The sequence below is a fragment of the Babylonia areolata genome, chromosome 7 (genome assembly GCF_041734735.1).
Source record: "Babylonia areolata isolate BAREFJ2019XMU chromosome 7, ASM4173473v1, whole genome shotgun sequence".
Taxonomy (NCBI): domain Eukaryota; kingdom Metazoa; phylum Mollusca; class Gastropoda; order Neogastropoda; family Buccinidae; genus Babylonia; species Babylonia areolata.
The window spans coordinates 41,921,054-41,933,673 of record NC_134882.1 but is presented as its reverse complement, the minus strand read 5'-3'; the positions used below and the strand labels follow the sequence as shown (position 1 = coordinate 41,933,673).

Here is a 12,620-nt window from a genome sequence, read left to right as displayed (position 1 = left end):
GCAGACAGACCAAAAAAAGAAAACAGGTGTGATCTTGCACCGCTTGTGAATGCACTCTCCCCTGAGAGAGGGGCCCGAATTTTACATGGAGATATATGTTTTAAAGGAAAGGTAACACAATTACAACATAATACAATACAGCACAACACAATCCTTGTTTCAATACGTGTTCCAGAACAATACAGTAAAATACAAAAGAACACAATATAATGTATGTTATACATCACATGTTCCAAAACAATACAGTACAATAGAACAGAGTCACAATAGAATAAATGTTATCCATGTTCCAAAACAATACAATACAGTACAATCCAATAGAATACAACACAATTTCTGTTTCAATACAACACACGTTCCAAAACAATACAATACAAAATAGAATTTAATAAACACAAAATAATTTATGTTTCAAAAAATATAATTTAATCTATATTCCAAAACAATACAAAACAATACGACAGAACACAATATAATTCAAGTCTCAAAAACACAACACAACATAACAGAATAGAACATGACACAATACAATACAACATAACACATTACACTGTGTGTAGTAAGCCAGAGAGAGGCAAGTACACTGACCTCCTTGACGGCCTGCATCTGACAGTTGTGGAGGAAGGTGCCGAAGAGACAGCTGTACAGGTGGTCCAGGATGATAATCAGGAAATGCTCGTTGAACTCAAAGGCGTTGGGGAACTGTGCACCACATAGAACACAAAACACCTGTTACTTCACTCACCCCTGAGAACTGTGTTACTTCACTCACCCCTGAGAACTGTGCTACTTCACTCACCCCTGAGAACTGTGCTACTTCACTCACCCCTGAGAACTGTGCTACTTCACTCACCCCTGAGAACTGTGCACCATACAAAACACAACCCTCAGAACTGTGCACCACACAAAACACAACCCTCAGAACTGTGCACCACACACAAAACACAACCCTCAGAACTGTGCACCACACAAAACACAACCCTCAGAACACTGCACAACACAAAACACAACCCTCAGAACTGTGCACCACACAAAACACAACCCTGAGAACTGTGCACCACACAAAACACAACCCTGAGAACTGTGCACCACACAAAACACAACCCTCAGAACTGTGCACCACGCAACACACACCCCTCAGAACTGTGCACCACACACAAAACACAACCCTCAGAACTGAGCACCACACAAAACACAACCCTCAGAACTGTGCACCACACAACACACACCCCTCAGAACTGTGCACCACACAACACACACCCCTCAGAACTGTGCACCACACAAAACACAACCCTCAGAACTGTGCACCACACAAAACACAACCCTCAGAACTGTGCACCACACAAAACACAACCCTCAGAACGGTGCACAACACAAAACACAACCCTCAGAACTGTGCACCACACAAAACACAACCCTCAGAACTGTGCACCACACACAGAACACAACACTCAGAACTGTGCACCACACACAAAACACAACCCTCAGAACTGTGCACCACACAACACACACCCCTCAGAACTGTGCACCACACAACACACACCCCTCAGAACTGTGCACCACACAAAACACAACCCTCAGAACTGTGCGCCACACAAAACACAACCCTCAGAACTGTGCACCACACACAGAACACAACACTCAGAACTGTGCACCACACAACACACACCCCTCAGAACTGTGCACCACACAAAACACAACCCTCAGAACTGTGCACCACACAAAACACAACCCTCAGAACTGTGCACCACACAAAACACAACACAGAGAACTGAGCACCACACAAAACACAACCCTCAGAACTGTGCACCACACAAAACACAACCCTCAGAACTGTGCACCACACAAAACACAACCCTCAGAACTGTGCACCACACAAAACACAACCCTCAGAACTGTGCACCACACACAAAACACAACCCTCAGAACTGTGCACCACACAAAACACAACCCTCAGAACTGTGCACCACACAAAACACAACCCTCAGAACTGTGCACCACACAAAACACAACCCTCAGAACTGTGCACCACACAAAACACAACCCTCAGAACTGTGCACCACACAAAACACAACCCTCAGAACTGTGCACCACACACAAAACACAACCCTCAGAACTGTGCACCACACAAAACACAACACAGAGAAATGAGCACCACACAAAACACCACCCTCAGAACTGTGCACCATGTATAATGCTTTTTCTCTGAACAAAGATTTGTTTTAAAACCAGAGCATCCTGACCTGCTGCGTCATCTGCCAGACGCAGTCGATGAACTGCAGGAAGACGGGAGAGCGGTTGTCGTCGGAGTGCTTGTCCTCCCCGTGGCCGACCCGCTGGCGGAACTTGTGGCCGAAGCTGATCCACTCCTTCTCCACCAGCACCTCAAAGCCCCGCAGCGTGCGGTAGTAAGGGTCCAGCATCAGCATGGCCAGAGACGTCAGCTGTGACACGCACACTGTTGTCACGTCAACAGGCACAGTATTGTCATGTCAACAGGCACACTTTTTGTCTGTGTAGTCACGTCAACAGGCGCACCATTTTTCTGTGCAGTCACATCAACAGACACACCATTCTGTGTAGTCACATCAACAGGCACACCATTCTGTCTGTGTAGTCATGTCAACAGATACACCAATCTGTGTAGTCACGTCAACAGGCACACCAATCTGTGTAGTCACGTCAACAGGCACATCAATCTGTCTGTGTAGTCTTGTCAATAGACACACCAATCTGTGTAGTCACGTCAACAGGAACACTATTCTGTGTAGTCACGTCAACAGGCACACTATTCTGTCTGTGTAGTCATGTCAACAAGCACACAATTCTGTGTAGTCATGTCAACAGGCACACCATTCTGTGTAGTCACATCAACAGGCACACCATTCTGTGAAGTCACATCAACAGGCACACCATTCTGTGTAGTCACGTCAACAGGCACACCATTCTGTGTAGTCACATCAACAGGCACACCATTCTGTGAAGTCACGTCAACAGGCACACCATTCTGTGTAGTCATGTCAACAGGCACACCATTCTGTGAAGTCACATCAACAGGCACACCATTCTGTGTAGTCACATCAACAGGCACACCATTCTGTGAAGTCACATCAACAGGCACACCATTCTGTGTAGTCACATCAACAGGCACACCATTCTGTGTAGTCACATCAACAGGCACACCGTTCTGTGAAGTTACATCAACAGGCACACCATTCTGTAGTACAACACAAAACACCACAATACAAATCATGGAGGCCAGACTTCACACATGACAAAAAGTAGCACAACACAAAACACCACAATACAAATCATGGAGGCCAGACTTCACACATGACAAAAAGTAGCACAACACAAAACACCACAATACAAATCATGGAGGCCAGACGTCACACATAACAAAAAGTAGCACAACACAAAACACCACAATACAAATCATGGAGACCAGATTTCACACATGACAAAAAGTAGCACAACACAAAACACCACAATACAAATCATGGAGGCCAGACTTCACACATGACAAAAAGTAGCACAACACAAAACACCACAATACAAATCATGGAGGCCAGACGTCACACATAACAAAAAGTAGCACAACACAAAACACCACAATACAAATCAAGGAGGCCAGACTTCACACATGACAAAAAAGTTGCACAACACAAAACACCACAATACAAATCATAGAAGCCAGACGTCACACATGACAAACAGTAGCAGAACACAAAACACCACAATACAAACCATAGAGGCCAGACTTCACACATGACAAAAAGTTGCACAACGCAAAACACCACAATACAAACCATAGAGGCCAGACTTCACACATGACAAAAAGTTGCACAACGCAAAACACCACAATACAAACCATAGAGGCCAGACTTCACACATGACAAAACGTAGCACAACACAAAACACCACAATACAAATCAAGGAGGCCAGACTTCACACATGACAAAAAAGTTGCACAACACAAAACACCACAATACAAATCATGGAGGCCAGACTTCACACATGACAAAAAGTTGCACAACACAAAACACCACAATACAAATCATGGAGGCCAGACTTCACACATGACAAAAAGTAGCACAACACAAACCACCACAATACAAATCATGGAGGGCAGACTTCACACATGACAAACAGTAGCACAACACAAAACACCACAATACAAATCAAGGAGGCCAGACTTCACACATGACAAAAAAGTTGCACAACACAAAACACCACAATACAAATCATGGAGGGCAGACTTCACACATGACAAACAGTAGCAGAACACACAACAATACAACACACCACAACACAAAACCAAAGAGAGGAGACAAGTGGTCACCTGAGCGGTGCGGTCCCAGCCATCACTGCAGTGCACGAGGACTGACGTCTTGTTGCTCTCCACCTTGTCTGCAATCCTCACAGCGCCCGCCAGGATCACCTGCACACAGTGCAACACCGCTCATACCTCGTACCATCGCACAGCTCATACCTCACACCATCACACCCACACACCGCTCATACCTCACACCATCACACAGCTCATACCTCACACCGCTCATACCTCACACCGCTCATACCTCACACAACTCATACCTCACACCATCACACAGCTCATACCTCACACCATCACACAGCTCATACCTCACACAACTCATACCTCACACCGCTCATACCTCACACCATCACACAGCTCATACCTCACACCATCACACAGCTCATACCTCACACCATCACACACTGCTCATACCTCACACCATCACACAGCTCATACCTCACACCATCACACCCACACACCACTCATACCTCACACCATCACACCCACACACAGGTCAACCTGGCACCATCACACAACTCATACCTCACACCATCACACCGCTCATACCTCACACCATCACACCCACACACCGCTCATACCTCACACCATCACACCCACACACAGCTCATACCTCACACCCACACACCGCTCATACCTCAAACCATCACACAACTCATACCTCACACCATCACACCCACACACAGCTCATACCTCACACCATCACACCCACGCACAGCTCATACCTCACACTATCACACCCGCAGCTCATACCTCACACTATCACACCGCTCATACCTCACACCATCACACCCACACACCGCTCATACCTCACACCATCACACCCACACACAGCTCATACCTCACACCATCACACCCACGCACAGCTCATACCTCACACTATCACACCCACAGCTCATACCTCACACCATATCACCGCTCGTACCTCACACCCACACACAGCTCATACCTCACACCCACACACTCATACCTAACACCCACACACAGCTCATACCTCACACCATCACACCCACACACCGCTCATACCCACACACAGCTCATACCTCACACCATCACACCCACACACAGCTCATACCTCACACCATCACACAACTCATATCTCACACCATCACACCCACACATAGCTCATACCTCACACCATCACACAGCTCATACCTCACACCATCACACCCACACACCGCTCTTACCTCACACCATCACACAACTCATACCTCACACCATCACACCCACACACAGCTCATACCTCACACCATCACACAACTCATATCTCACACCATCACACCCACACATAGCTCATACCTCACACCATCACACAGCTCATACCTCACACCCACACACAGCTCATACCTCGCACCATCACACTGCTCAAACGCTCTACCCACCCACATGCACACACGGCTCCATCCACCCATGAAACAGTTGATTTGAAAATCTCTGTGGCACTGTCAATCTTTTCTGGATGTTAGTAACTAAACAATAACCTCCTTACTTCTCTTATTTAATACTGAATATCTGCTGACTTCTCATTGCTCTACTGGTACAGTGGTAGTTACTTCCATTAACTCACTCCGTACGGCCAGTCCTCTCTTCTCCTCTACACAGACCCCTCGGATGTCCAGTGGGTGTCTGAATGACCCAACCTTTAGCTTCAGTCGTCAGAATTGTGGTATTCTTTGTCAACATTCACGTCTTCAGTATAAGAGCCTTCCGTTTGCAATATTTTGATGATGGTAATTGGGGTGAAACGCTGTTAACGTCGTCTCTTTCGCAGTTCGTATGGAAAGAGTTAACTGTCTCAATAGATAGGGAGGACACACTCACACACACACACACAACACAAGCACACACACACACACACACACACACATACACACATCACACATGCACACACACACACAAACATGAGTACAAACACACAACACACACACAAAGGAACCTTAATGTGCTCCAGCCAGTGTGTGGACTCAATCTTGGACAACCAGTGACCCTCATCGATGGCTGGGAAACACTCCTCCTTCAGTTTGCGACAACTGCACACCAACAAAGACAACAATGCACACCAACAATGACAACAATGCACACCAACAATGACAACAATGCACACCAACAATGACAACAATGCACACCAACAATGACAACAATGCACACCAACAACCAACAACGACAACAATACACACCAACAAAGACAACAATGCACACCAACAATGACAACAATGCACACCAACAACCAACAAAGAAAACAATGCACACCAACAACCAACAACGACAACAATACACACCAACAAAGACAACAATGCACACCAACAACCAACAACCAACAACGACAAAAATGCACACCAACAACCAACAATGACAACAATGTACACCAACAACCAACAAAGACAACAATACACACCAACAACCAACAAAGACAACAATACACACCAACAACCAACAATGACAACAATGCACACCAACAAAGACAACAATGCACACCAACAAAGACAACAATGCACACCAACAATGACAACAATGCACACCAACAACCAACAAAGAAAACAATGCACACCAACAACCAACAACGACAACAATGCACACCAACAAAGACAACAATGCACACCAACAACCAACAACGACAACAATACACACCAACAAAGACAACAATACACACCAACAACCAACAACGACAACAATACACACCAACAACCAACAACGATAACAATGCACACCAACAAAGACAACAATGCACACCAACAAAGACAACAATGCACACCAACAACCAACAACGACAACAATACACACCAACAACGACAACTGCACACCAACAATGACAACAATGCACACTAAGAATGACAACAATGCACACCAACAACCAACAATGCACACCAACAAAGACAACAATAACAACAATGCACACCAAAAATGACAACAATGCACACCAACAATGACAACGACAACAATGCACACCAACAATGACAACAAAACACACCAAAAAAGACAACTATACACCAACAATGACAACAAAACACACCAAAAAAGACAACTATACACCAACAATGACAACAAAACACACCAAAAAAGACAACTATACACCAACAATGACAACAAAACACACCAAAAAAGACAACTATACACCAACAAAGGCAACAATGCACAACAACTAAAACTACAATGCACACCAGCAGGCAACTGCACAACAACAAAGACTAGAATGTACAACAGAAAAACAACAATGCACACCAACAAAGACAACAATGCACACCAACAAAGACAACAATGCACACCAACAAAGACAACAATGCACACCAACAAAAACAACAATGCACACCAACAAAGACAACAATGCACACCAACAACCAAAACAATGCACACCAACAATGACAACAATGCACACCAACAATGACAACAATACACACCAACAACCAACAATGACAACAATGCACACCAACAATGACAACAATACACACCAACAACCAACAATGACAACAATGCACACCAACAATGACAACAATGCACACCAACAATGACAACAATACACACCAACAACCAACAATGACAACAATGCACACCAACAATGACAACAATACACACCAACAACCAACAATGACAACAATGCACACCAACAATGACAACAATGCACACCAACAATGACAACAATGCACACCAACAATGACAACAATGCACACTAAGAATGACAACAATGCACACCAACAACCAACAACGACAACAATGCACACCAACAATGACAACAATACACACCAACAACCAACAATGACAACAATGCACACCAACAATGACAACAATACACACCAACAATGACAACAATACACACCAACAACCAACAATGACAACAATGCACACCAACAAAGACAACAATAACAACAATGCACACCAAAAATGACAACAATGCACACCAACAATGACAACGACAACAATGCACACCAACAATGACAACAAAACACACCAAAAAAGACAACTATACACCAACAATGACAACAAAACACACCAAAAAAGACAACTATACACCAACAATGACAACAAAACACACCAAAAAAGACAACTATACACCAACAATGACAACAAAACACACCAAAAAAGACAACTATACACCAACAAAGGCAACAATGCACAACAACTAAAACTACAATGCACACCAGCAGGCAACAGCACAACAACAAAGACTAGAATGTACAACAGAAAAACAACAATGCACACCAACAAAGACAACAATGCACACCAACAAAGACAACAATGCACACCAACAAAGACAACAATGCACACCAACAAAGACAACAATGCACACCAACAAAGACAACAATACACACCAACAATGACAACAATGCACACCAACAATGACAACAATGCACACCAACAATGACAACAATACACACCAACAACCAACAATGACAACAATGCACACCAACAATGACAACAATACACACCAACAACCAACAACGACAACAATGCACACCAACAATGACAACAATGCACACCAACAATGACAACAATGCACACCAACAATGACAACAATGCACACCAACAACCAACAACGACAACAATTCACACCAACAATGACAACAATACACACCAACAACCAACAATGACAACAATGCACACCAACAATGACAACAATACACACCAACAACCAACAATGACAACAATGCACACCAACAATGACAACAATACACACCAACAACCAACAATGACAACAATGCACACCAACAATGACAACAATGCACACCAACAATGACAACAATACACACCAACAACCAACAACGACAACAATGCACACCAACAAAGACAACAATGCACACCAACAATGACAACAATGCACACCAACAACCAACAACGACAACAATGCACACCAACAATGACAACAATGCACACCAACAACCAACAACGACAACAATACACACCAACAAAGACAACAATACACACCAAAGATGACAATGCACACTAAGAATGACAACAATGCACACCAACAACCAACAATGCACACCAAAAATGACAACAATACACACCAACAATGACAACAAAACACACCAAAAAAGACAACTATACACCAACAATGACAACAATACACACCAAAAATGACAACTATACACCAACAATGACAACAAAACACACCAAAAAAGACAACTATACACCAACAAAGGCAACAATGCACAACAACTAAAACTACAATGCACACCAGCAGACAACTGCACAACAACAAAGACTAGAATGTACAACAGAAAAACAACAATGCACACCAACAAAGACAACAATGCACACCAACAAAGACAACAATGCACACCAACAAAGACAACAATGCACACCAACAAAGACAACAATGCACACCAACAATGACAACAATGCACACCAACAATGACAACAATGCACACCAACAAACAACAATGCACACCAACAAAGACAACAATGCACACCAACAAAGACAACAATGCACACCAACAAAGACAACAATGCACGCCAGCAAAGGTAACTATGAACACCAACAATGCACACCAACAAAGACAAGAATGCACACCAACAAGAACAAAAAGCACACCAACAAAGGTAACAATGTACAACAACTAACACCGCAATGCACACCAGCTGCCCAAAGTGCCTTACACCATCCAGTTGACTATAAACAGCACATCAACCGCTATCTGACAATGGAAAACATCCAGTGTGTTCATATGAATGAAAAAGCGCACTTAAGAGATGAATCAGATTATAAAAGCTATGAAGTAAATAAGGCTTAGATTAAAACAAAATGCATTTCATAGAACACACACACACACACACACACACACTCACAAGCACACACACACATACACACGCGCACGCACACACCACACACACAGCCAACCGCACAGGGCCATATCACGACTGTCAAACCATACAAAAAAATTAATGCTCAACCGCGTCACCACAAAACTGTCACATCTTAAATAAAAAATAATTTTAAAAAAGCACTAAGAAAAACCCACAAAACAGTTCATGACACACTTTCCCAACCATTTAGCTCCTTATGGCAAATTAGACTAGGCCATGCTGACGACGCCAGCCATTCCGCTTAATTTATCATCCCCAGATTACAAAAAATCGTAAAAAAGGAAAAAAACAAAAACAAACAATACTTCAAAGCCAAACAAAAAAATACATAAAAAGACCATACAGGCAAACAACACTACAGAATGGGTAGCTAGTGCCCATGCCAGTGTTTACATCTCACTACCTAACCGCCAGAGCAAAACAGCACAAATAATACATCACAGACTGCAGTAAAGAGAAAAAAGTGTCAAGGCTTGCTTGAAAAAAGAAAGGGAATGGACTGGGAAGGCTGAAAAAGTGAAGACAGAAAACAGTCAGAAATAAAGAAAGTGACAGAAAAGAGGAAATTTCTAGCACACAATTTCCAGAAGGTGGGGATACTATTTATACTGAAAGACCCTCAGCATCCCCACAGGGGGGTGAGAGGGGAGGGGGTGGGGGGTGGGGCTGAATATCAATTTGAATAATCTGTGTTTGTTTTCAGGTGTTCAGTGATAGATTTCTAAATGATTTCTGAACCGATTTACGTTGGAGATTGGTTGCAAAACAAAGAGCTCAACACCACTTTCTAATGAGTATAAAATGAAGTGTTGATATCTTAAGATGAATTTACAATCTTAATCTAAGACACCTGAAAAGGATCAGTTTTAATGTGTTCGTCACTGAAAATTATAAACTACGTTAAATTAGTTTAATGTAGGAAAACACAAATGGAATAGATATAAAGATGGAATTGCGACAATTCTGCCAGTATACAATACTTGTTATTTACTGATCCTACAAAAGAGATATTCAATTAAATACAGTATGTCGGAAACACAGTTTTCAACTCAGCCAAAACCGTCGATACAACACTGGTCATGTAGTGATTGTCGCTAAGTGTATATCAACAAATATACTGTTTATAGAAAGAAAAGGACTAGTTTGTGAATGATATATATTTTTGTATCCATGGGATGCTACATTAGTGTTAACTGTCTAAACTCATGTGTAAAACAAGAAGTCTGTTGTGGTGTACATGACTTATATCATTTGTAGTAATCAATCAGGAAATATAGTTATGATCTTATTCACAGCACTGAACATGTAGTTTTTGACACAGCACTGTGAATTTTGTTTCAGATGAAAGAAAAATGGTCTTTCTCAATATAAGTTAAAATTGTGAACTTGAACTCAATATCTTGGATTTTTTGATCGGTGAGAATGTGAAAAATATTGAAAATGCTCTAAATTTCTATTTTTAGCAACAGAGGTCAAAGGTCATCAAAATGACAATGTTCAACAAGCATTTGAAAAAATATCATATTTTGAAAGTTTGTTTTATTCTGATTACATTGATATATAATGCATGAAGTTTGGTCCATAAATGTACATTTTATAAGCATTTTAAAATTGTTGCATAGTTATTGCTAAAAAAAAAAAAGTGTGAAAAACTCCAAAACTCTTGAGAGTTAAGGAAATGCATGAAGATATATACCAACCTCTCTCTCATCACATGAATGTTGTGTATGTCCAGAAAGATCAATTCTGCGTTCTGGTAAGACAGTTCGTTTTCGTAACCACCTCCACGAGCCTACCAGCAAACAAACCAGGCACAGAATAAAGAACACTACATTATCAGTTATCTAAAATACAGAATATTGTATTATCTACAATAAATGAATACAGAATACTGTATTATCTCCAATACATAATACTGTTATATCGAATAGGATAAATCAATTTGTTGAGTGAACAATGCAAGAGTCAGAGTCATTAAAATTATACAGGAAACACATAAATTTCCTATTAAACGTCAACTTGAAATAAACCACACATTCAATAATGACAGTTACACACATACAATAATCACAGCAAACCCCCTATTCATGGGTCTTTCAAGTGCTCCAATTAACAAACCGTTATCAAGAAAAAAAAAAGGGGGTCTCCCTCCTGACAAATACTCATTTAAATACTATTTTTTATGCTGCGGACACTGAGATAACTGTTCCGTGTCAGTTTGTGTTCACTGAACCAAACGGTTGAAGGAAAAATGGAACAGATGCAGGACATCCACTGATGGTTTTTGTGGCACTGGAAAAGCACTGTGTCTGGGAGGTCGGCTGATGACTTTTACGCACAGAAAGGGTTAATTAAAATCGTTCTTCTTTTCCAATCTTAAACTATTAATAGTGAGGTTTTCATTTCCGTTTTTCTTTCCTTTCCATTCATTACTCCTTTCCATAGATTTTATTCTGGCCAGAGCATCTACTTATTATTCTTTTCC

General features: G+C 42.0%; 1 protein-coding gene across 2 annotated transcripts in view; it reads right to left on the bottom strand.

Annotated features, from left to right (window-relative positions):
• LOC143284046 (phosphatidylinositol-3,5-bisphosphate 3-phosphatase MTMR2-like) overlaps positions 1 to 12,620 on the bottom strand; it is a 44,208-nt gene that overhangs the window by 14,429 nt on the left and 17,159 nt on the right. For both annotated transcript variants that reach the window (XR_013055480.1, XM_076590651.1), the window contains exons 10-14: positions 11,836 to 11,927; positions 6,273 to 6,366; positions 4,343 to 4,441; positions 2,244 to 2,444; positions 589 to 702 (exon numbers count right to left, since the gene is read on the bottom strand). Coding sequence is in view for 1 of the 2 variants with exons in the window: in XM_076590651.1 (XP_076446766.1) it covers positions 589 to 702; positions 2,244 to 2,444; positions 4,343 to 4,441; positions 6,273 to 6,366; positions 11,836 to 11,927 (600 nt within the window). In the remaining variant the exon portion in view is untranslated. The remainder of the gene's footprint in view (positions 1 to 588; positions 703 to 2,243; positions 2,445 to 4,342; positions 4,442 to 6,272; positions 6,367 to 11,835; positions 11,928 to 12,620) is intronic.